The sequence below is a fragment of the Littorina saxatilis genome, linkage group LG15 (genome assembly GCF_037325665.1).
Source record: "Littorina saxatilis isolate snail1 linkage group LG15, US_GU_Lsax_2.0, whole genome shotgun sequence".
NCBI lineage: Eukaryota > Metazoa > Mollusca > Gastropoda > Littorinimorpha > Littorinidae > Littorina > Littorina saxatilis.
In genome coordinates this window covers 22,837,178-22,863,312 of record NC_090259.1, presented here as the reverse complement: position 1 = coordinate 22,863,312, position 26,135 = coordinate 22,837,178, and the positions used below count along the sequence as shown (strand labels likewise).

The following is a 26,135-nucleotide window of genomic DNA, read 5'->3' as shown; positions in this document are numbered from 1 at the left end:
CCTTGAACAATGTGGTCTGTTCCATGCTCATCGGAATCACCCGCTTGGCAACGTTTTTTCTCTGCGGTGAGTACATCACAAGGTCTGTCGCGAACTAGCCGTACTTTTAAGATCGTCCGATTGTTTAAACATGTCACGATGCATCTCGAACAGTGCCCGATTTCGACTCCCACACTAGCTTACACTTACAGAACCATCGCTTCCAACAGCCATGCATTCGCGTGAAAATCCTCGTAACCTTTGATTGTGGTTCGCTTGACTGAACAGTCACGGTTGGTGCGCGAGGCACCCTAAGCTGACCATACTCAAGTAAGACACACAGACACACGAAGACTAACACACTGAGACAGACAATTTAGATCGACAGACAAATATAGATCGACAGACAAATAGACAGGCAGAGTGAGACAGGTCACAGAATGAAACCAAGGACACACTCTCTCTCTCTCTCTCTCTCTCTCTCTCTCTCTCTCTCTCTCTCTCTCTCTCTCTCTCTCTCTCTCTCCCTCTCTTTTTTTTCTCGCAGTGAGGGAATGTGTGTGCGTGTGCGTGTTCGTGACAGTGTCTTTGGAGAGGGGTGTGTGTGTGTGTGTGCTTTGATTGTTTGAGTGTGTGGTGTACAGTAGCTGAATTCCACCACCTAGCTGTACTTCACCTGATGAGATTACAAGCTTGTTAAGTTATTTATATTTGACTGGTTTTAAGTATATTTGTTGTTGTAACATCAAAGTACAGTGTTGCCATATTGATGCATGTCTTTTAGGTATATTAAGGCAGACAGGTTGTGAGGCTAGGCTTGTGTTTGAAAATCTATCATTATGTATCAAACTCAAAGAGCAATATATTAATCAATTATCAATCGTTCAATAATTAATCAACCCCCTGGCCACCCAACCCCAGTCTCTCTCTTCTCTCTGTTCCTCTGTGCATATATATGTCTCCGAATGGAATAAGTTGCCAACATTAATATCATCGGCGCCCTCCCTGGAGTCGTTTCACTCCCGTCTCGGCAGCATGTAGTCTCCTGCAGCCGGGCATGAGAGCCCCTTGAACGCACTCTCCCCTGTACATAGTTTTAACCTCCCTACCTTTTTAATCTCCCTGTTTGCCGGAGCTAGCCACTCTCGGTAACAGTGACTCAACCGCAGGACTCTGAGACGTTCGCAAGAACCCAGTCCTCTACGGAAGAAGAAGAAGAATATATATGTCTCTGTGTTGCAGTGGAAGGCAAATGCCTATCAGGGATATAGCCAAATAACCTGCCCGATTGCCAGCGGAGAATAACAAATTCGCCAAGCTACTAAACACTGCCTGGCACCGTCTGGGCACGGATGGCCAGTGAAAATTCTGGTCAAATGCAAAATAACTTTGGTTGTGCAGTAGAGTACCTATGTTTTAAAGATAAATAACTAGATGAATACCCGCTTCGCCGGGTATGGCTTCGCCGGGAAGAAGTAGAGCCGAATACGAAGGAAGGGAGATAAACGCGCAAAACACTGGAGAAGATAAGGAAGAGTTACTGGGAATGGATGTACAGAAAAACCAAAATCGGTTCAGCGCTGCGCGCTGAGAGCACGCACGTGTTCAAAATTTTCCACGATTGTGTCCGGGGTCTACCTGAATATGCCCACCAAATTTGAAGCAGATCCATCGAGAACTTTGGCCGTGAATCGTGAACACACAGACAGACAGACAGACAGACACAAGCCGTATAGATATAGATAGATAGTTGCACATGCAGAAGCTTCTGTTGTCTGCAGAAACGCCTCCATGTTCTATTGACATGAGAACGAGGCTCCTTTCTCAGACGCATTATTTTTCATCACTTCATTCGCGCCATGGCTAGGCTATTTTTATACTTATTCATAATCTGCAATAAATAAATAAATTGAAAAGACTGATGCTGGGAGAGAAAAAAAAAACAGCACAAGAAAAAGATCAGATTGACCATTCAAAGAACACTGGCGAGTGAATGTAGATTGTGGGGAATAGAGTGGCGTGCACATATGAGTTTGATGATGGGGAGATGATGTGTTTTTATAGAACACAGCTGAAAAAGCATATTCATCACTGCAATGTGCCGAGTTGACGATCATATCACAGCTATTTTATGTGTAAATAAATCTGACAGTCTTTCATACTAAACACTAGCTGTGATATGATTTCTGCAGGGTTTCATTTACTAGTGCGCCCTGTGCTATTGGCGCATTAAATCTAAAAATGTCCCATTGCAATTCCCTTCTGTGCGCCAAAGGGCGCATTGAGATTACGTACCACTGCGCCACCAAATGTACACTTTACATCGGATTAAACACACACACACACACACACACACACACACACACAGACACACACACACAGACACACAGACACACACACACACACACATAGATAACACTAATTCTCAGATGGCACCATATTGCACCCTGTTGCATACACATACACACACACACACACAAACACACACACACACACACACACACATAGATAACACGATATAGCGGCTAATTCTCAGATGGCACCATATTGCACCCTTTTGCATCTTTGGTCAAAACGCGTACAGGCCTCTTTGGCGCTACTTACCTTCGACTATGTCCCATCGGAATTTGGTTGAGTGGGACACATGTCCCATTGACTTTTTCTCCCAGGCTAAACCCTGTTTCTGGCAGGCTAGTGACTTTCTTGAGGTTACTCGATCATGATGGCGAGTTAAAAATTTGAGATTTGGCCATCCCTGTGTATATAGGTAAACAATGCTGCATGTACTTTGGATTTATTTTGACATTGTTCTTAGACAAATATAAAGATTAATGCCTTGATGCATTAATATATTCAGTATTAATTTATTCATTGGTGGGGGGTGGGGGGGGGGGTTAGGTTAGCGTCCTGAATAACTATAGTACAGGGGACCCCCCATTATTAGACTCCCTCCCTTTTAAGACCTTGTTTTCTCAGACTTTTTTTCTCATATAATTTAAAGCTCTGTTAATGTACCCCTATTTTAAGACCCCCCTTTTTTTACGACCTGATTTTTTCTGATTTTTGGAGGTCATATCGAGGTTCCAGTGCATCTCACACATATTTGTCAACAGTCTGCAAAAGTAGGTTAATTATAGTGTGAGTGGGGAGGAGGAGGATGATGAGGATAGGAGCAATCATGCCTGTGCATAATATCAGATAAAAGCTCCATTTTAACATGCATCCCGTTGTCACGTTTCAGAGTTGCCTGTAATCAAGAGCAGGGAAAAAAAATAGGAGAGGGAACCTTACTTATACAGTGGAACCCTCCTTTTCAGACCTACAAAAATCTGAGAAAATCAGGTCTTAAAAAGGATGGGAGTCTTGATATAGGGGTAAATTTACAGAGGTTATGAACAAAACGTCTGAGAAAACATGGTCTGAAAAGGGAGGAGGTCTTAAATTGGTGGGTCTTAAAAGGGGAGGTCCAATGTATATATATACAATGTATATATACATTGTACAAACATGTGAGTGTGTACATGTATACAGTAATCTCTCAGATGAAAGGACAAACTTGGGACCAGCTAAAGCTGTCTGTACATTCATACAGGCGGTCAGGTTTGACTGGTATACATGGTTCGATCCACACAAAAACTCCAACTGGAGTGTCCCGGGACCCCCAACTTACATGTATAGTGGAACTTAAAAGAGGGTCTGAATACCAGGAGGTTTACATTCTTGTGTTCAGAGGACATATATATATATATATATATATGACGTCTTATATCGCGCGCGTATCTCCAGACTCGGACTCAAGGCGCAGGGATCTATTTATGCCGTGTGAGATGGAATTTTTTACACAATACATCACGCATTCACATCGACCAGCAGATCGCAGCCATTTCGGCGCATATCCTACTTTTCACGGCCTATTATTCCAAGTCACACGGGTATTTTGGTGGACATTTTTTTATCTATGCCTATACAATTTTGTCAATCGTGGGATCTTTAACGTGCACACCCCAATGTAGTGTACACGAAGGGACCTCGGTTTTTTGTCTCATCCGAAAGACTAGCACTTGAACCCACCACCTAGGTTAGGAAAGGGGGGAGAAAATTGCTAACGCCCTGACCCAGGGTCGAACTCGCAACCTCTCGCTTCCGAGCGCATTAGTGCGTTACCACTCGGCCACCCAGTCCACATACATTCCTTGCTGACACATGATCCTTGGATGTAATGCTGAATTTCCGATGTACTCTGAGCCCTTCACAAAAACATTAATGTCATACAAACATGTATTGGTTAGATTCACTCCATAAAGTTGTGTTGGTACAGATCTGACATAACATTTTTGGAAAACAGCACCAGCTAGGATTCGATCTCTACATGAATTTCTGGTACTTTTTTCAGCTTCTAAGGAGTATATAATGCAGGCCGGGACACACAGTTTGGCAGCCCTGGTAATTATTTTATAGATATTATTATAAACAATGGGACAACTGAAGGTGCACTAATTTATTTAAGGGTGATATCTCATTGGAGGGGTCTCACATCGCAGGTATCATTGTACTTGCTAGCCCCACATGATATTTGAGACAGAGTAAATCAAACCAGACTGAACTGGTTGACAGTGTTAATGCCTTTGCTTTAAAGTACAGCTTTCTTGTATACACACCATTGGTTCATGGTCAAGGTGTTACTTGCTTGGCGGTATAGGGCTGATGAGAAGGAGACAGTTTGCTGAATATGATTTTTTTTTTAAACATTAAGAAAGGTTTGTTTTTGAAAAGTTTAATTTATTGACATTGAATTTTTGTTACATTAGACTTGTCTGTATGGGAATGATCAAATAACAAGGACAGGTTAGTGAAACGAACATTTTAATATTCACATTTCATTTGCTAGCTGTTGTTAATTTTGTTTTATAATATGCATGTGTTTTCAGAATGAATCAGATTTGCTGCTGTTTCTTTTTAACAATAAAAGTTCATCTTTGGTTATATTATAGCTACAGTGAAGTCCGGCTGTAGTGATAGACCCATATAGTGATAGTTCGGTTGTAGTAATAGAATTTCTGGGTCCCGGTCCCAGTTGTTCATGTTCAATTGTTAACTTAGTCCGGTTGTAGTGATATTTTTCAGTCCGGATATAGTGATAGTCCGCTTGTAGTGATACTATTTTCAAGTCCCGGGGAAGCTAAAGTCCGGCTGTAGTGATAATGTTCGAGAGTAATCTCCCTTTACCAAAATGGCGAGCAAAAGCCAGCCACGCACTGTGCTTACCCTGAAGCGGAAAATTGATCTCTTGATTAAAGACTACATTTCATTCCTAAAAAAATCTGACAATTTTTCATTTAACCCTTATTTCTAAGTGGCCCTTCTCTCTCTCTCTCTCTCTAAAACACACACACACACGCACGCACACACACACACACACACACACACACACACACACAATCAATCAATCAATCAATGACGCTTATATCGCGCATATTCCGTGGGTACAGTTCTAGGCGCTCTGCAGTGATGCCGTGTGAGATGAAATTTTATACGGCCAGTAGATTGCAGCCATGTGGGCGCATATTTACCTTTCACGGCCTTATTCCAAGTCACACGGGTATGGTAGACAATTATTAACTGTGCCTAAGCAATTTTGCCAGGAAAGACCCTTTTGTCAATCGTGGGATCTTTAACGTGCACACCCAATGTAGTATACACGGGGGGTGGTTCGGACACCGAAGAGAGTCTGCACACAAAGTTGACTCTGTGAAATAAATTTCCGCCGAACCTGGGATCGAACTCGCGCTGACAGCGGCCAACTGAATACAAATCCAGCGCGCTACCAACTGAGCTATATCCCCGCCCCAACACACACACACACACACACACACACACACACACACACACACACACACACACACACACACACACACACAGACACCGGCTGTTGAACTGCCAGGACGGGGGTAGGTTAACACAGGACATTTGCAAGCCTGACAAAGACGACAGAAGAAACGTCACAAAACGAAATCAATAGTGGTTCCAAAATCACCTTGTTACTGCCTTGAGGCTAGTTTACCAAATGTGCCGCCGCATGTAGCAATAAAAGCTTTGAAGATAAAATATCATATACAACTACAAGCGATTGGCCGGATGTAGTAATAAAACGTACAAAAATAGAACTATAACCGGACGTCCAGATGTAGTGATAAAACCTACAAAAATATCACTATAACCGGACGTCCTGGTGTAATGTTAGTCCGGATGTAGTGATAAAAAAATTTGGTCCCGAGGGCTATCACTACATCCGGACTTCACTGTATATCTGCAGCTGGAATTGTCTCATGCACATAAATATGCAGCAGCAACACATAATATTATAAGATGTTTGATGGGTTGTTGACAGACCAGCTTTTTTGTCGGTCTGAGGGGGAGCATTATGCCGAAGGCCGCGGTCAATAAATATGAAACAAAAGTCGATATGCGATATGCCCCGGAGGACCGACAAAAAAGCTTGTCTGACAACAAACCACCAAACATCGTTTTTGTCATCATTTTGGTAGCGGGATAATAAGTGCCAAATCAACACAGGGAGCCATGCTTTGAAACACGAGTTCCGTTTTGATAACTCATGGTTTTGGGCCCCAGCACGTTGTTGCAATCAAAGCTGGCGTGTGAAAGCAACTTTCTGTGTTTTGAGTTCATAAAATGTTGAGATAAATAGGTCAGGTTTGAGGATGCACATGTATGCAGTTCTGTAGGTTCCTCTCAGTATTCCACCCCCTCGGTTTTTAGTTGTAAATATTAAGCTTAGTGATCGAATGTGGAAGCTACCTTGGGTCAAAGGTCACAGAAGATTTGCGTCGGGCAGCGAAGGAAAGAATCGTGATCTTGTTTCCGACTCATTGCCTCTTTGTTTTTCATTCCTGTCAGTTTGATTGCTTGGCTTTGTTAGATGTTTGCATATCTTGTTGCTATGTTCTTTGCTTTTATTATTATTTCTTATTTACGCTTCGTTTATCGATACAACGTCTTGTGCACGGGTCAAATTTTGTGTGTCAGGGGTCAATTGGTTTGACTTGAACTTGATGTTCGTGTTTCTCCGAACGTCTGTGTATCGAAACACAGATACACGCACTCCATGATTTCGTAAGAAGACAAAACATATCGCTAGGTTTCATTTGTTTGTGGTGAATTTATGACCCTTCATGAAGTAGTTTTTGTTGTTGTTTACTTTTGCCAGTTTGCCAGTTCGGTTTGGAACTTTGCAAAGCTGTGTCGTGTCGTCTGTTTAGATCTGGGGAAACGCCAATGAAAAGAGCCAAAGAATCCCCGAGCGTTTCTATTGGGCTTGCTTTTGATTATCCATGTATAACCTGCTTCCTGCAACTATGGTAACCGGGGATTTGTTGCATGGGGAACATGAGATTTATTTCCCAGGTGTTTGTGAATGAAAACTCGTGAAAATGATGACAATATTTTATGTTTGCATCTTTATTACCAAAAAATCCATTAATTTGCGTTTGATTTTTCTTACAGGTGACTTAAGTTATTATTTCACCTCGTTGTTTTTGTCTTGATTTGTATTCATGTATTTATCACTTTGTTTGCTTGCAGATTTGGACTTATTGATTGTTTGGCATCGTGATGAAATACTACAGTGACCTTTGTTATTCGGCATCTCTGTGACAGATTACGTGCAGATTTGATAACTACTGTAGCAGTAAAAAGCATCACAGAAACTTGATTAATTAAAGCTATTTTCTCCTGATCAGACTTGGGCAATATGCTGTATTAGCCAGTACGGAAGGTATTAAATCCTTGAAAAACAACTATGCTGTGTCAGTGGTGTCATCTCGTGGCACGCAACACAATGCAACGTCTGACCCTGAAAAAACTCAGCCTGCAAAACATCCACACTGGCGCTTTGGCTCTTCAGCTGAGCACAGGCAGTAGGCGCACACTCATTTCACCTCATCAGAATCCACTGCAGAGACTGGCAAAGCCCAGATATGCTGGACAGATAGCAGCAGTCACCAGGAATTTTCACATACCATCACGGCCGCAGACTGCAGTTTTGTGGCAAGAGGGAAAGGATGTGGTGTGCAGAAGTCGTTGGTTGTCCAGCCAAGGTGACGGGGGGAGGGACGGTGAGGAGGGAACACCAGCCGCTGGGGAATACAGATCTCCCTGGACCATCTTGAAGGAAGAGTTCAAGGTAGGTTGGGGTTTCAAAATCTGACCTGTTGTGTGTGAGTGTGTGTGTGTGTGCGTGCGTGTGTGCGTACATGCGCATGTACTGTTAATATTGTTGTTACTTTTTATTTTACCTTGATTGTAATGGGCTTTAAACGGGGTATCTCCCTAGATTATGCACTTTATAAAACTCATGTATCATTATTATTGTTATCATTATTAATGATATTACCCAAGACTGCTGAACATTAATGTCGCTGTTAACTCTACCATTGTATTGTGCAGGGAATTTCTCACGGACAGAACCTGGAATCAGTGGTACCTGTTCCCCGGGAGACAGACGTGCTGGTCATTGGTGGAGGGGCAGTGGGGTCATCCGTGGCATTCTGGTTGAAAGAACGCAACCCTAAGGGCATGACCGTCACGGTGGTGGAGCGAGATCCTTGTGTGAGTTTGTTGCCCTTGATATAAGGATATTTCATGTAAACCAGCGTCAATAGAGCTCCCATGGGGTTGCCTTCACGCGGCGGGAGTGTTTCCACAGAGCTACCCCACCCCTTTACTTCTCTTCTTTTGTCTTATTTCTGCCTTACCAGTCCTTTCACCTATATTTCCTTCCAAGAAAACTCTCCCTACTATTCCCTGCAGTTTTCCAATTCTTTTCTTGTTGTCTTATTTCTACCTGACTGGATCCATCACCTTTATTTCACTTACCAAAAGTCTTCTTTTCCACATCCTTATTTCTCTGCACCCCGCATGTCGTAAGAGGCGACTAACGGATTCTGTTTCTCCTTTTACCCTTGTTAAGTGGTTCTTGTATAGAATATAGTCAATGTTTGTAAAGATTTTAGTCAAGCAGTATGTAAGAAATGTTTAGTCCTTTGTACTGGAAACTTGCATTCTCCCAGTAAGGTCATATATTGTACTACGTTGCAAGCCCCTGGGGCAATTTTTTGATTAGTGCTTTTGTGAACAAGAAACACTTAACAAGTGGCTCTATCCCATCTCCCCCCTTTCCCCTATCCCATCTCCCCCCTTTCCCTCGTCGCGATATAACCTTCGTGGTTGAAAACGACATTAAACACCAAATAAAGAAAGAAAGGGTCAATAGCGCCCTGCCTTTGTTTGCAGTTCTCGCCCGGAATGGGTTGGCTGGTTGGTTGGTTGGTTGGTTGGTTGGTTGGTTGGTTGGTTATCGTCTCTTCAGCATTTTAAATTAATGCTATTCGAGACCCATGTGTGACGGGCGCAGTGGCGGGGGGGTAAGACGTCGGCCTCCTAATCGGGAGGTCGTGAGTTCGAATCCCGGTCGCTGCCGCCTGGTGGGTTCAGAGTGGAGATTTTTCTGATCTCTCAGGTCAACTTATGCACAGACCTGCTAGTGACTTAACCCCCTTTGTGTGTACACGCAAGCACAAGACCAAGTGCGCACGGAAAAGATCCTGTAATCCATGTCGGAGTTTGGTGGGTTATGGAAACACGAAAATACCCAGCATGCCTACTCAACGAAAGCGGAGTGAGCTGACTATGTTCTCAGAGTATAGTGTGGGGTCAACCCAAATGGGCAAACGAGCTCACACGTAACCAGACAATTCTGAAACGCTGAAGAAGAAGAGACTGATGCCTGGAATGGGAGTGTGACTGCCTAAATAGCAGAGAAAAAAGCAGCCATGCATACATGTAAAAGCCCACTTTTGTCTACGTGGGAGTTGCAGCTCATGAAAACAGAAGAAGAAGTAACCAGTTGCAGCTGAGTGTTTGCAACGACTGACCCTATTTTAATATTTTTTTAATAGATTTTACGAAGAGAAAGAATGTAGAAAAAGTGGAGTTACATGTATATATACTTGCCATGACAGATAGATCGCATAGATTTTTTCCAATGTTCAATGCAAATGAATGCCATTTCTTTCACTTACATCAGCATTATAATATCAGTGATGTTGTTACAGTTACGGATAACTGAGTGGAGCAAGGGACCAAGATATAATTATGTGACTGACTATCGCGAAATACAAATTTCACTGTAATACTTCCTGTAGATTTCCCCATGTTCAATACAAATCAAGGCATTTGATATCAGCATGATATTGTTTTGTTGTGATGCAGTACACCCAGGCCTCCACCATGCTGTCGGTGGGAGGAATACGACACCAGTTCTCGGTGGAGGAGAACGTTCAGCTTTCCATGTTCACCACAGACTTCTTGAGGAACATCAAGGAACATCTCAGTGTTCTCGGTAAGAAAGGGGATGAGAAATTATGGGGGTGAGGGCTGTAGAAATATCTTGGTAAGTGGTGGGGGGGGGGGGGGGGATGAGGGTAATTTGAGGGGATAAGAAATGTTCAGTGGTTACGATAAAATGTTTTAAAAAATGGCAAGTGGGGAGGGGGGGAGGGGAGGTGGGTGGGGTGTATGATGGGTGGGGGGAGGTGGGGGGGGGGGGGGAGGTGGGGGGTGTTTGGGGGGCAGGTGGGATCTCAGTGTTCTAGATAGGAAATGGGAAGAAAGAGTTTTGGGGGAAGAAGGCAAGAATGTTTCTTGAATTGTTTGGTATAAGTAATTTATAATTGCTGAAATCTGAAATGACCATTAAACTTCAGAATATTACTGAAACTCCAATGGCATCTTTTCTTTAAAACTTTGTTCCTCTTGATACTTGACACAGCCGACATGTTCATTACATGGGTGCAACTCTGCCGGCCACATGCCGGCAGCCGGTTTTTGGTTTCATCGGCTGCCGGCAGTGCCGGTTTTTGACAAGTTGACGAGCATAATTCATGAATCACTAAGACTAGTAAGAGAGCACAAATTTTAGGATGAATAGTATGGTTTACTTTGTATGTTTTTGTTCCAGGAGAGGTTTTTTTTGGCATTTTAAATACTAAAAAAGCTTCAGCTTCTGGGGGGCTTCGACCCCCAGACCCCCCCAACGGGGCGCTGCCCCTGTACCCCAACTTTTGCGGGGTTTTGGAATTTTCCAGGTTGCACCCATGTCATTATATCAAATGGAATAGGTCAATGAGTGGTAAGCATAGCTAGGTGATGAAGTACCATTTCCACTTAGGAAATGTGAATATTAATTTGGAAGAAAGCAAAAAAACAGGATCTCCAATTTAAAAAAGCAAAACAAAAACCCATTAAAAAAACAACAACTAACAACAAGAAAACAAGCTCCTTAGGGGGAGTAGCACAATTTGCAGATAATTTGTTATGTGGAAGGGACTGCTTGCAACTTATACATAATTTCGTGCAGATTTGAAACAGATTATGTTGTGAATTGTATTGGCGGAAAGGACTACACACCTTGTTTTAGCCATGATGTGAACTCGTTTCCAACAGAACTTCTTGAAGAGCTAGACCAGAGTAAAAAAAAAAGTAAAACAAGTCGCGTAAGGCGAAAATACAATATTTAGTCAAGTAGCTGTCGAACTCACAGAATGAAACTGAACGCAATGCCATTTTTCAGCAAGACCGTATACTCGTAGCATCGTCAGTCCACCGCTCATGGCAAAGGCAGTGAAATTGACAAGAAGAGCGGGGTAGTAGTTGCGCTAAGAAGGATAGCACGCTTTTCTGTACCTCTCTTTGTTTTAACTTTCTGAGCGTGTTTTTAATCCAAACATATCATATCTATATGTTTTTGGAATCAGGAACCGACAAGGAATAAGATGAAAGTGTTTTTAAATTGATTTCGACAATTTAATTTTGATAATAATTTTCATATATTTAATTTTCAGAGCTTGTTTTTAATCCGAATATAACATATTTATATGTTTTTGGAATCAGCAAATGATGGAGAATAAGATAAACGTAAATTTGGATCGTTTTATAAATTTTTATTTTTTTTTACAATTTTCAGATTTTTAATGACCAAAATCATCAATTAATTTTTAAGCCACCAAGCTGAAATGCAATACCGAAGTCCGGGCTTCGTCGAAGATTACTTGACCAAAATTTCAACCAATTTGGTTGAAAAATGAGGGCGTGACAGTGCCGCCTCAACTTTCACGAAAAGCCGGATATGACGTCATCAAAGACATTTATCAAAAAAATGAAAAAAACGTATGGGGATTTCATACCCAGGAACTCTCATGTCAAATTTCATAAAGATCGGTCCAGTAGTTTAGTCTGAATCGCTCTACACACACACACACACACACACAGACAGACACGCACGCACCCACACACACACACACACGCACATACACCACGACCCTCGTTTCGATTCCCCCTCGATGTTAAAATATTTAGTCAAAACTTGACTAAATATAAAAATAGATAAAAAAGTGAAATTATTGCATCTATCTTTCAGACGAGAGCCCCCCTGACGTTCAATTCAACCACCAAGGTTACCTGTTTCTCGCCACAGCCAGGTCTGCACCGCTGCTGGAAAAAAATGTTCAGTTACAGAGGTGAGTTACTATGTCAACAAAACATACAAGTAAACAACAAATAAACCAACAACATAACAGACAAACAATTTGGGTATTTTTGTAAATCGACAACGACAAAAACATTATCATGCACAGGCTCTCTCACACAGACAGACAGACAGATAGACAGACAACCACACATACACATGCATAAATACACACATGTGCATGCACACACATGCACACACACATGCACATACACATGCACAAACACAACACAACACAACACCACACCACACCACACACACCACACCACACCACACACACACAGCATAACAACTGAAAAACAAGCAAATTTCATACAGATCTACACATGCATGCTTTCACACATGCTTGCATGCTTACTTGAACATCTAGGTGTGCATACACACATATATACAGAGAGAGATCAAGAACAAAAGAGAGATACTTCAGATCGTTCTTTAATGTTTACTTGGGTAATGTTACAAACAAAATTGGCTTTTTTTCACAATCAGTCCTTGCACTGACAGACACTCACTTACTCATGCATATATTCAGTCATTCAATCAAAATGCATTCTCACCGAGTAAAGTCAGAGAAAGTGCAGTTCATAGTGTGACATGGTTTGTACACACACAGGAAAGTGGGTGCCAAGATTGAGCTACTGAGCAAGGAGCAGCTTGCAGCCAAGTTCCCCTGGCTCAATACCACAGGGATTGAAGTAGGATCACATGGTAAGCAATACACTTAGTCTTCATGTGTGCATGTTATCGTCAGCACAACGTTTCATGCATATTTTGCATTACCCACCTTCCCTTTTTGACTCACATGCGAAGCAAAAGTGAGTCTATGTACTCACCCGAGTCGTCCGTCCGTCCGTCCGTCCGGACGTCCGGACGTCCGGACGTCCGGACGTCCGGACGTCCGTCCGTCCGTCCGGAAAACTTTAACGTTGGATATTTCTTGGACACTATTCAGTCTATCAGTACCAAATTTGGCAAGATGGTGTATGATGACAAGGCCCCAAAAAACATACATAGCATCTTGACCTTGCTTCAAGGTCAAGGTCGCAGGGGCCATAAATGTTGCCTAAAAAACAGCTATTTTTCACATTTTTCACATTTTCTCTGAAGTTTTTGAGATTGAATACCTCACCTATATATGATATATAGGGCAAAGTAAGCCCCATCTTTTGATACCAGTTTGGTTTACCTTGCTTCAAGGTCAAGGTCACAGGAGCTCTTCAAAGTTGGATTGTATACATATTTTGAAGTGACCTTGACCCTGAACTATGGAAGATAACTGTTTCAAACTTAAAAATTATGTGGGGCACATGTTATGCTTTCATCATGAGACACATTTGGTCACATATGATCAAGGTCAAGGTCACTTTGACCCTTATGAAATGTGACCAAAATAAGGTAGTGAACCACTAAAAGTGACCATATCTCATGGTAGAAAGAGCCAATAAGCACCATTGTACTTCCTATGTCTTGAATTAACAGCTTTGTGTTGCATGACCTTGGATGACCTTGACCTTGGGTCAATGTCACATGTATTTTGGTAGGAAAAATGTGTAAAGCAGTTCTTAGTGTATGATGTCATTGCTAGGTTTAGGTCAAGCATGTGAGTCGTATGGGCTTTGCCCTTCTTGTTGTTCATGGGATGAAACTCCAACATTTTTTTACGTGTTTCGCCGTTTTTATCCTGCCACACGAAGGGGGATAAGGCACTATAGCCTGGGGGGGGGGGGGGGGGGGGGCGAAATCAATTCTCAACCAGTGTTATTATAGATTCGATGTTGTTTACCTGATATTATATCTATTATATGCACTGGGTGGGACAACGAGGGGCGGTTCGACTCCTACCAACTGGTGAAGGAAATGTAGGTGGGGATGGCCAAGTTGATCCTCAACCAGTGTTTATGTAATACATTTGATGTTGATGTCTGATATTGTTTATCTGTACGCCAAGGGTGGGACAGTGAGGGGCGGTTCGACTCCTACCTATATTAACTGGTCAATGCATTGAAGGGTGGAGAGGCCTAGTCAATCCTCAACCAGCGTTATACATTTAATGTTGATGTCTGATACAGTGGAACCCCCCTTTTGATACCTGCACGGGTATGTAGCACAGTCGGTAGCGCGCTGTATTTGTATCCAGTTGGCCGCTGTCAGCGTGAGTTCGTCCCCACGTTCGGCGAGAGATTTATTTCTCAGAGTCAACTTTGTGTGCAGACTCTACTCGGTGTCCGAACAACCGCGTGTGTACACGCAAGCACAAGACCAAGTGCGCACGAAAAAGATCCTGTAATCCATGTCAGAGTTCGGTGGGTTATAGAAACACGAAAATACCCAGCATGCTTCCTCCGAAAACGGCGTATGGCTGCTTAAATGGCGGGGTAAAAAAACGGTCATACACGTAAAATTCCACTCGTACAAAAAACACGAGTGTACGTGGGAGTTTCAGCCCACGAACGCAGAAGAAGAAGAAGAAAGAAGATACCTGCACAAATCTGAGAAAATGTCGAGGTCTTAAAGAGGGGGGAGTCTTAAAATTGAGGTACATTTACAGAGGTTATGAACAGAAAGTCTGGAAAAGTATGGTCTTAAAAGGGGGAGGTCTTAAATTGCGGTGTCTTAAAAGTGGGGGTTCCGCTGTGCCATTTGATGTTGATGTCTGATATTGTTTCTCTGTACACCCAGGGTGTGACGGCGAGGGCTGGTTTGACCCCTACCTACTTGTGAAGGCGCTGAAGCAGAAGAACATCAGCCTAGGCGTGAAGTACACTGAGGGGTCACTGGAGGGGTTCGAGAACACCACAGACCACAATTACACCAAAGACAAGCCTGCGGAAACCCTTGGCACTGCCAAGGTCAGGGTTTTGATTTCTAACGCGCCGCAGAAAATCTGAAAATGCCCCATAAGAGATACATTCAGCGTTTCAAAAGTCGCATTGAAATTATACTTACTATACTATGCACAGTTTAGAGAGGTTGGATTTGGACTGAGAAAAGCAAAAGCATGCACTAAACCAAGCAAAACAGACACACACACACACACAAGAACGTACGCACACACACACACACACACACACACACACACACACACACACACACACACACACACACACACACACACACACACACACACACACACACACACACACACACACACACACACTATCATTGTTCTCCTTCTTATCCATTATCCTCTTCCTCACCTCCAAACAAACCGGCACGGTTGGCCTAGTGGTAAGGCGTCCGCCCCGTGATCGGGAGGTCGTGGGTTCAAACCCCGGCCGGGTCATACCTAAGACTTTAAAATTGGGAATCTAGTGGCTGCTCCGCCTGGCGTCTGGCATTATGGGGTTAGTGCTAGGACTGGTTGGTCCGGTGTCAGAATAATGTGACTGGGTGAGACATGAAGCCTGTGCTGCGACTTCTGTCTTGTGTGTGGCGCACGTTATTTGTCAAAGCAGCACCGCCCTGATATGGCCCTTCGTGGTCGGCTGGGCGTTAAGCAAACAAACAAACAAACAAACAAAAGAAGCCCTTTTTGAACATCACCCTCTCTGTGTTTATCTTCCAACTGCAGATTCGCACTCGTGACCACAAGGTCCATGGATGCAAGTTTGCCATGGTCATCAACTGTGCAGGACCCTGGGCCGGGGAGGTGGCTCGAATGGCTGGCATCGGTGCCATGGACACTGCGGAGTTGGCGACGCCTCTTCCTGTGGAACCCAGGTAGGTGATACCACGGTGGAACTCCCTTTTAAGACCCCCTATTGACCCCTTCCCTTTTTATACCTGATTGTCTCAGATTTATTTATAGAAAATACTACATGGCTTGCTGTGTCGTACCAGATTTACACGAGTTGCATTTTTAAATATTGAACTGCGAGCGAAAGCGAGCCACTTTTTTTATAAACCGGGGTAGGTGTCATTCAACAAACTTGGTTTTCTCAGACGTGATGTTGTAGATTTTGTGTGTGTGTGTGTTTGTGTGTGTGTGTGTAAACATGTGTGTGTGCATGCGTGCGCGTGCTTTGTGTCGTTTCCCCATTACATGGTCTACAAGACAGATTTGTGCCATTCATTGATTGGCAATTGTTTTTCTTACATAAAGAGGTTTGCTTATGTGTGGTCCTAAATGTATGTGTGCATACATGCTTATGCTAGAAACCTGCTGTTGTCTGTGTGGGTTACTTTTCTTGCATTGAGTCTTCATGACAGACTTGTGCATACAGTTGCACTGTTGTTTCTTCCTAAAGAGTTTGCCTATGTATGGTACTAAATGTGTGTGTGCATACATGCTTATGATAGAAACCTGCTATAGTCTGTGCGGTTTAATTTTCCTATATGAAAGACTTGTGCAGACAGTTGCACTAGCAGTGTTTGTTTCTTCCAGAAAGAGATTTGTGTACGTTTTCTATTGCCCGAATGTGCCTGCTATTGTCTGTGTGGTCTACCTTTCCTGCATTGTGTCTGCACGACAGACTTATGCATACATTTGCTCTTGTAATGTACTGTCAAAAGAGAATAAATGTATGTACATAATTATGATAGAATATTGATGTATGAATTGAAGAAATGTATAAGAACACAAGAATGTATGAATGACAAAGAACAAATGTTTATTTTTGAATGTTTTATGTATGTTTTATTACGGACACAAAAGCTCAGCAATGCAATTTCTCTTTTAGAGATTAATAAAGTTATTGTATTGTATTGTATTGTATTGAAATTCGTGTACGTTGTCTAGTTGCCCAAATGGGCTGCTTATGCTAAAAAAAAAAAACCTACTGCTATTGTCTGTGCAGTGTACCTTTCCTGCATTGAGTCAGACTTGTGCATACAGTTGCACTTAAAGTGTTTGTTTCTTCCAGAAAGAGATTCGTGTACGTCGTCCACTGCCCGAACGGCCCGCCCATAGACAGCCCCTTGACTGTGGATCCTACTGGCGTGTACTTCAGGCGAGAGGGCTACGGTGGATACTATCTCTGTGGGGCTTCCCCAGATAAGGTCAGATTCTAGACTTTCTAATTATGATTATAATAATAATAAGGGTATTTATATTGCACAAATCCTACCATAGTTCTAAGCACCTTTCAAAATATATCATGCCTAGCAATTCCTCACAAATTATGATGGTATTTTTTAAAATTATTTACAGAATCTAGTAACGAAATTTATAGAGCCAGTGTCATTCAGTGGTTAGGGCTGGTGTATGCCTCTCACTAGTATGATGGACCATAGTCCAACTGCCACACAAACATCTTATTCTATCTTTCCCAGCGCTGTTCAGTCCCCCCAAGAGACGATTTTCGGAAATATTAACTCTGTCGGGTTTGTATGGTTTGTGAAAGAGTGAGTTCCCTTGCTTTTGCTCGGACAAATATTGACATGTGCTTCCTGTACACGTGTTTGAGACACGCCCCCTCGCTAGTGACTGGCCAATAATGTCACATAGGAAATAATGTCACGTGGGGAAACTTTCCTAGGTGGCATATTGTAGGCCACTTAGCAAGAGGGTGTGTATCAAACACGTGTACAGGAAGCACATTTGTCTGAGCAAAAGCAAGGGAACTCACTCTTTCACAACGCATACAAACCCAGCAGAGTTATTTCTAGAGTTCGTCTATTGGAAATGGGTTTGAGACTCTATTCAGGTACAGGAAGGGTGACGCCATCGAGAGAGAAAAGTTAGATGGGCACAGCGTTCATAAAGCTGGCCATGGAAAAGTTCAAGATTTCTAACATCTTGCTCTTCTATACGATCAAAAAATAGTTATGGGACACCTAATCACCTTTCAGCAGGGTAGTCAGCTGTGCTTAATTTATCTATGACAATTTTGTAGAGAGAAAACCAGTGAATTTGCATGCACGACCAGTTTGGGAAACAGATTTTGCAATGTGCATGCATATAATTATTAACACTGATTTTTGTTTATGCTGTTTGATTTTCTGCAGCAGTTTGTCCAGGATGTCAGTTGTATGCTGGTATATCTATATATACTAGAGGAATACCCGGCTTCGCCGGGGTGGATCGCGAGACAGACACACACAGCGTGGCGGTTCACCACAATCACCTTTGAAGGCGAAGTCCTCTCAAACGGGATTGAGAATTTTAGAGCTTATTTCTAAGCCCTATATGAACTGTTATGGCTTCTCAAAGGCCAGAACATACAGACAGATAAAAACCGCCAGACCCCATCACAAACAGAACTCTGCAATCCACAGGTGTTGCCTACACACACACACACACACACACACACACACACAGAAGCCGTATATATCTATCTATATATATATAAATATATAGAGATAGATGACAGTGGATTTTTCGATAAATAAATTCGACCTTTGCACTTTTACAGTGAGGACAACTTACGGGTACATGCAAGGAAAGCCCACAACTTCTAAGGCGAACAACTCTGCAGAGTCTGCTGTGAAGGGCGACGGTAGTCTCCCTGTCACACTCGACCCCCTTTGAATGAACTTTGTCCCCAAAGTTTCGAACCATGGACCCGCCAAGCTTAGGTCCCTCCCAGGTGGAATGGGAACAGCACGAAAATGATTCAGTGGCCTGAACATTTCATGTCGAGTCCCATCGCTGTCGACGACGCCAAATGTAACCGAGTGCCGAAACACCACAATCACCTTTAAAGGCGAAGTCCACTCAAACGGGATTGAGAATAACTGTTATGGCTTCTGGAAGGAAGGCCTGAACATACAGACACACCAAAGCCGCCAGACCACATCACAAACAGAACTCTACAATCCACAGGTGTTGCCCACACACACACACAAACACACACAGAGAAGCCGTATATATATGTATATCTTTATCTATACATCAGACCTGTTTACCCTTACGATTTTGGCGTAATTTATTACGATTTTCTGCAAAAAATACGCCATTCCGCTATCCGTGTCAAGACTACGATTTTCATAATAATAAAAATATAAAAAAAAATATATTTTATTTTTATTTTTTTAATCAATTCACATGTTTGGCATTGTTTTTTTCAATGGCAAAATGGGGTGAAAAAGCACAGGACTGACCAGAGATCATGTCTGTCTGATGAGACGCTGGAGAGCCTTATTCTAGTGGTGAAGTCTCGCCCTCACTCATTCGGCAAGCGCAAGTACAGTAGAAAAGCGCTTGACACACTGAAAAAGGCCTACTACGAGCAAAAGAAAAAGAATCAGTGATGCATGTGCTTTTGATGTGATCTTCTTTGAAATTATGATGACTACAAAAACTGACTGATGTGTTTTGTTTGTGAATGATGGATATATGTGCATGATTGCGTTTCGCAGACACAGTTGTCATGTGCGTTGTAATTGGCGACGAATGCTGGATGATTACTATTTTTGTGCCAGGATTACTATTTTTGGGGCTGAGCATTACTCCAAAACACTTATGGGGGTAAACAGGTCTGATATATATATAGAGATAGATGACAGTGTATTTTTTGCGTGGCTATAAATTGATTCGACCTTTTCACTTTTACAGTAAGGACAACTTACGGGTGCAATGAAAGCGTTCTGGACAGTGCAGTGACATTCTAAAAATAGTAACGTAGTAACGGGAATATGGATTGACGCCACACGAAGGAAGGGAGATAAACGCTGAAAACACTTGAGAAGATAAGGAAGAGTTACTGGGAATGGATCCAGAGAATAACCAAAATCGCTGAGAGCACGTGTTGAAAATTTTCATCGACCAGATTGTGTCCGGGGTGTAGCTGAATATGCCCACCAAATTTGAAGCAGATCCATCGAGAACTTTGGCCGTGCATCGCGAACACACAGACAGACACACACACACACACACACACACACACAAGCTGTATATAGATATAGATATATATATATTTACTAGATGAATACCCGCTTCGCCGGGTGAGTGGCGCACCAATACCCGGCTTCGCCGGACGCACCGTACGCGATTGACGCCACACGAAGGAAGGGAGATAAACGCTAAAAACACTGGAGAAGATAAGGAAGAGTTACTGGGAATGGATGTACAGAAAAACTAAAATTGGTTCAGCGCTGTGCGCTGAGAGCACGTGTTGAAAATTTTCATCCACCAGATTGTGTCCGGGGTCTACCTGAATATGCCCACCAAATTTGAAGCAGATCCATCGAGAACTTTGGCCGTGCATCGCGAAGAAAGACAGACAGACAGACAGACACACACACACAAGCCGTATATAGATATAGATATATATATATAGATTCCTTGTGCTTCTGATATTTTCACAGTAACAAAAGCTTACGACAAAAAAAGGGAGTACAGATCGAGAAAGACAAGAGAAAAATGAACATGCCTGCAAATGGTTTCTTTTAACAGCTATCAATCAATCAATATGAGGCTTATATCGCGCGTATTCCGTGGGTACAGTTCTAAGCGCAGGGATTTGTATTTATTTTTTTATTTTTTTATTTTTTTTTTTATTTTTTTTTTATATAACTGTCACATTTTGTAATTTGAGATGACATTAGTGGTAGTTGCTTTCTTTCTTTCTTTATTTGGTGTTTAACGTCGTTTTCAAGTGGTAGTTGCTGTAAATAGAAACATTCTTGAAATAACTCTGTTGAGGCTTTTATTCCCCCCTCTGCTTCTTTACCTCTGTAAACTTGTAGGGGTAGTTATTTTTCGATAATGACCCAGCAACCAAACAAATAACGACCCAGCAACAGCCTGAATCCTCGATAGTGCAATGGGTTGAGAAGCTGTTCTGTTTCGGTACTACTTTTTGCGACTGAAAAGTTCCGAACGCTCTAATGTACGAAGTATACATCTCTGGAGCAAACAATACAAACATACCGCATTTAAATTAACAACTACAGGCCTGAACACATGAATCTCCATATAAAATCCATGAGTTCGGTTGTTTTCTGAATCTAGATCAGACGTTCATCACAAGCAATTTCCCAAGGCAAGTAACTCATACTTTGTCTAGCGACAAGAGTAGTTCCCCTTCTTTTCACTCAGTTTCTTCGACAACAGACTGCAATCCGACGGTCAGTTTTCAACAATATTTCATTTAATAAACAGATCACACGCAACCAAATGCACACATCTCATCAATTTAAACAACATAAAGCGGTTTCATACACTATTTTCCCCAGAAAACTTAACTTCATACAGTTTTTAACGTTGGAACACGGGTGCAAAAGTTCGTCTGCTAGTCCCATTTGACGAAAGAACATAATCCTAACCGATACCAAAACATATACAGAACACACAATATCTGCCTTTGCCGCCACAGCAGAATAACAGCATATCTGTGTACTTGATTTTAGTCCAAAATAGGAAAACTGACAAGAAGTGTTAACAGAATGGAATGATTTGCACGGAACTATACAACCGCGCATTAATCGATCGCCTGCGCAGATTGACTGGTTGAGTGAATAGGATTCGATCAAACTTTCGCAAAAAACTTCCTCTTTTCTTTGAATAACTGAAGAAAGGAGGAATAAAGAGGTTACACACCTCGTCTCAGTGATTATCAAAAATAATGGTCTCAGTTCGCGGTCATGAAAAAGCTCGCTAAAGCTCGCATTTTTCATGATCCGCTAACTTCGACCATTATTTTTGATAATCACTGAGACTCGGCGTGTAACCTCTACTTATTGGTGTTGAATAGTTGTAGCCCTTGAAACAATAATTAAGGCAAGATAACTCTGTTGCATTTATTGGCTGTTGAAGAGTTCCGACCCTTGGAAACAATGAGGCAAGATAACGGTTGAGTTTTTTTTATTGGTTGTTGAAGAGTTTTGACCCTTGGAAATAATGAGGCAAGCAGTCCATTGATGATTGCATCCGATTGTGAAAGCTATCATGGTTGCAGTAAATATAGTGAGGTCATATGAGTATATTTCTGAAGGTAAATTAAAGCTATGCCATCATGTCGAGTGAGCACTGAATAACTTGCACATAAGTATCTCATTATTCCCCGTGACACCATGATCGTTAATTTTTATACTGATCAGGTACGTGTGTTTGCCTCACTGTTTGAAGGGGATACAACTCTTTCACAGCCAATCAAGCACAAAAAAAACCAGAGTTATTTTTTAACATTGTCTGTCATCACAGTCTTGACAGATTCTTCCCAGTATTGTGCAGAAAGTTGCGAACATGTTCATGTATACTATTTCAGGACAAGGAGCCCAGCATTAAAGACATGGATGTCGACTATGACTTCTTCACTGAACGCGTCTGGCCTGAGCTATCAAAGAGAGTGCCTTCTTTCGAGTGCTTGAAGGTAATCACATGTAACAGCTCTTGCATTTTGCCTTTGCCATGTCTTGATCAATTCACAGTCGACCCCCCACCTCTCACCCCACTCCCAATTCAAGATCTTAGAAAATCTCAGAAAATTAGGTGAGTGGAATGCCCTCGGAAATTCTTAGAAAATGTGGTCTTAATAAGGAAGTAAATTTACAGAAAATAAAAATAAATAAATACAGAGGTTATGATCAGAAAATGTGGAGAAAAAAAACAAGGTCTTAAAATGGAGGTAAGTTCTAAAACGGGGATCAATTTATAGAGGTTATGCAGTGTTGTTTTCAGGCCTTGGTGTGCGTCCATTCACGCATTGGTCTGACCCCTGCATGGTTTGTCAACCGTCTGATAGTTTTGACATACTGTATGAGGGGGAGTTCTGACTAAATACAGTTTTTATTGCTAAGACTTTGGATCTATACATATTTTCAATATCAGTCCAACTGACCTATTGTCCTCTGAGTTGGGGAACAACAATGGTTATGAACAGAAAATCTGAGAAAGCAAGATCTTAAAGGCACAGTACGCCTCCCGTAAACCATCACAGATACTGTCAGGCTTTTACACACAGTACAAACACCCTTCCATTTGAACGCTCACCGAACGGGAACATCCTAGGTGCCCTGCGTAAAGAGCGAGCAATTTTCAAAGAATTAATTTTGCGGATTGTCTCCTCAAAATCGGACCGTGGTGCGTTTGGGCACTAGACCTAACTTTTAAAATCTAAATAATAAATTGACAGCTTGTTACACAAACATTCTTAAATCATAAAAGAATTCTTTTTTCATCAAGACAAGATCAGTACAATTCGAAGTTTTGAAAGTTTGATAAAAAGAAAAGCCCGGAAGCAGGGTCACGCAAGGTCGTGGTTCTCATAGCAGACGACGGTTTATGCCTATCGCCAGTTCCTCTGAACAGTCAAAAACCATCGCTAGAGTTCTTGTGAATCACAGCCGTTTGTTTCGTATAAATGTCTATAATAACGTGCTATTGCAGATAAGCTCACAGCGAGTCGCATTCAAATTACAAACTGACGACTACATTGTGAAAAAAGGAAACTGGATCACAAGGGTTCACGATGGCTCAGGGGTAAGACAAACCACGCAAAAATGAATTCTTTGAAAATTACTCGCTCTTTACGGAGGGCACCTAGGATGTTCTCAAGCGGTGAGTGTTTAAATGAAAGGGTGTTTGTACTGTGTGTAAAAGCCTGACAGTATCTGTGATGGTTTACGGGAGGCTTAATGTGCCTTTAAAGGAGAGGGGGGGGAGGGGGGGCTTTAATCAGGGTGGCCTCAAAAGGGGCGGTTCAACTGTATACCTACCTACTCTCGAACATCATGCCTGAACTTGCAACCGCGTTCCTCCCCTTTTTGGAAGCTTTTTACTTCTGTGCTTCAATGATTTTGCTTGCTTGGTAACATTACACCCGAGTTTGTAAGCTTTCATCCTGACCTCTGATTATTCCTAGATCCTGGCTGTAAATGACTTTTCCTGTGATGAACATTTTGTTGTCTAAGCATACCTTCATGATCCTTACCATGGCAGCCATAAAGACATTAAGTGCTGTTAACCAACAATATATTTGTTCAAGGAAATCGCAAGGATTTACTTACATTCAAATATTTGTCGGAATGGCATTGGAATTGTGAGCAATTTTCCGAAATTAAAGGCGTTCCTTCAATTGGCATTCCTTTTCTCTGCATATCTGCGGCAATGACAGCAACATTTTGGGCAATATGAATAAATTTGGTCAAACCTTTAACCACTATAATTGTCTTTCCAGCTCAAGAGTGCCTGGGCAGGTTTCTATGACTACAACTACATTGACCAAAACCTGGTCATTGGCAATCACCCGTATCACCGCAACTTTTTCTTCGCTAACGGGCTGAGTGGCCACGGACTGCAGCACTCGGTCGCCGTGGGTCGTGCTCTAAGCGAACTGATTATCGACGGAAAGTACACGACTATTGATCTGTCTCGTTTCGAGTTTGAGAGACTCCTCACTGAAGACTTTTTAGTTGAGGAGAAAATCGTGTGAACATGTTGTATTTCATGATATGGAGACTCTTGGGACTTTGTTGTGTATTACGATATCTCAGGGTTCACTACTTAAGAGCTGACAGAGATGTGGACATTTTGTAGTGTGATGTTTTGATGCGTTACTGAAGACTTGTTGGAGAAAAGACTTGTTGGAGAATTTTAAGTCTTTGTGGGCAAAAATTACGTGTGTTTTATGGTATTTTAGGGCATAACTCAAAGACTTGTCGGAAAAAGCTGTGTGTAAATATAACTGTATTATGGAGTCCTGCATTACTGAAGGCATGTCAGAGAAAATTGTGTGATAGCAGTGTAGGGTGATATTCAGGTTCTGTTCAGTACTGAAAAATTGTTTGAACAAAGTATTGCTTATACAGTAGAACCCCCTGTTTACGACTTTGGAAAAACCTTGAAAATTAGGTCGTAAAATTAAGGGGGGGTCTTAAAAGGGGGGTTTGAGTTTTTGGCCGGTCGGTCATGAACTTGGTTGCAGTGTATGTACTGTCATGTTTACACACAAACACACAGTTGCAGTTTACTGTCATATCAAAACACACACACACACACACACACACACACACACACACACACACACACACACACACACACACACACACACATACACACACACATTACAGCAGAACAACTTGAACTCAAATTTCAAAGAAAATTTACTCATGGCGTAATGCTCGCTCCCCGCTGAGTGAAGCACATTTGACATTGTGGCGCAACCAGTAAAATCCGAATGTCCTAACTCGATAGAAAGCATAACGACTTTTCTCCCGAATCATCTTTCCGCTCATATGAATGATTCGTCGCCTTGCATCGCTAAACTTGACCACGATCGTTGAGGTCTTCGTACAGGCTCCTCTCTTTGCGTACTTTCGCTTCGCTATCCTTCTCACCATCTAGATAACACTGAGTCATTATCCTTGACGACACACAGGATTTTCGTATTCCCGACTCCCAAGGAAGTCGCCGCGGATTGCCACTTCGCTCGATTAGCGATTACTTTATTAGCTCTCTACTCAAGAGTCGGCGCTTTTCTTTTTCTTTCGCGAATCTTCGTTTGTCAACAAGACAGTCGTCGTGACAAGATAGTGTGCAGAAAAAAACAAGATGTATCAGGATCTCGCGCGCGCGAGATTTCGTTTTTATTTCTTCTTGCGATAGTTGGAGGAGCGAGAGCCGCCATGTTGTGTTTTCGTCTGCTCGAAATATGCGCAAAAGTCGTAAATTATC

The 26,135-nt window shown here is 42.2% G+C and overlaps 1 protein-coding gene across 3 annotated transcripts; it reads left to right on the top strand.

The window, feature by feature from the left end:
• LOC138948867 (FAD-dependent oxidoreductase domain-containing protein 1-like) lies at positions 1-26,135 on the top strand. Of its 3 annotated transcripts, XM_070320499.1 has the most exons (12): positions 2-66; positions 4,373-4,422; positions 7,579-8,179; positions 8,443-8,604; positions 10,267-10,396; positions 12,473-12,572; positions 13,194-13,288; positions 15,260-15,429; positions 16,152-16,300; positions 17,443-17,578; positions 22,729-22,833; positions 24,640-26,135. In XM_070320499.1, exons 3-12 carry the CDS (start codon positions 7,796-7,798, stop codon positions 24,892-24,894), a joined length of 1,686 nt encoding a protein of 561 aa, XP_070176600.1. In that variant the 5' UTR covers positions 2-66; positions 4,373-4,422; positions 7,579-7,795; the 3' UTR covers positions 24,895-26,135. The 3 variants fall into 3 exon arrangements, with proteins under 3 accessions (XP_070176599.1, XP_070176600.1, XP_070176601.1); XM_070320498.1 differs by lacking the exon at positions 4,373-4,422 and having other exon boundaries at positions 1-66; XM_070320500.1 differs by lacking the exons at positions 2-66; positions 4,373-4,422 and adding an exon at positions 4,652-4,736.

What these genes read in the sequence shown, in the direction of transcription:
- LOC138948867 (XM_070320498.1), top strand. Translation starts at nt 7,796, where the DNA reads ATGCTGTGTCAGTGGTGTCATCTCGTGGCACGCAACACAATGCAACGT. An exon ending in TGGTGGAGCGAGATCCTTGT is followed by an intron (nt 8,605 to 10,266) that starts GTGAGTTTGTTG and finishes GTTGTGATGCAG; the next exon opens with TACACCCAGGCCTCCACCAT. An exon ending in CCTCTTCCTGTGGAACCCAG is followed by an intron (nt 16,301 to 17,442) that starts GTAGGTGATACC and finishes TGTTTCTTCCAG; the next exon opens with AAAGAGATTCGTGTACGTCG.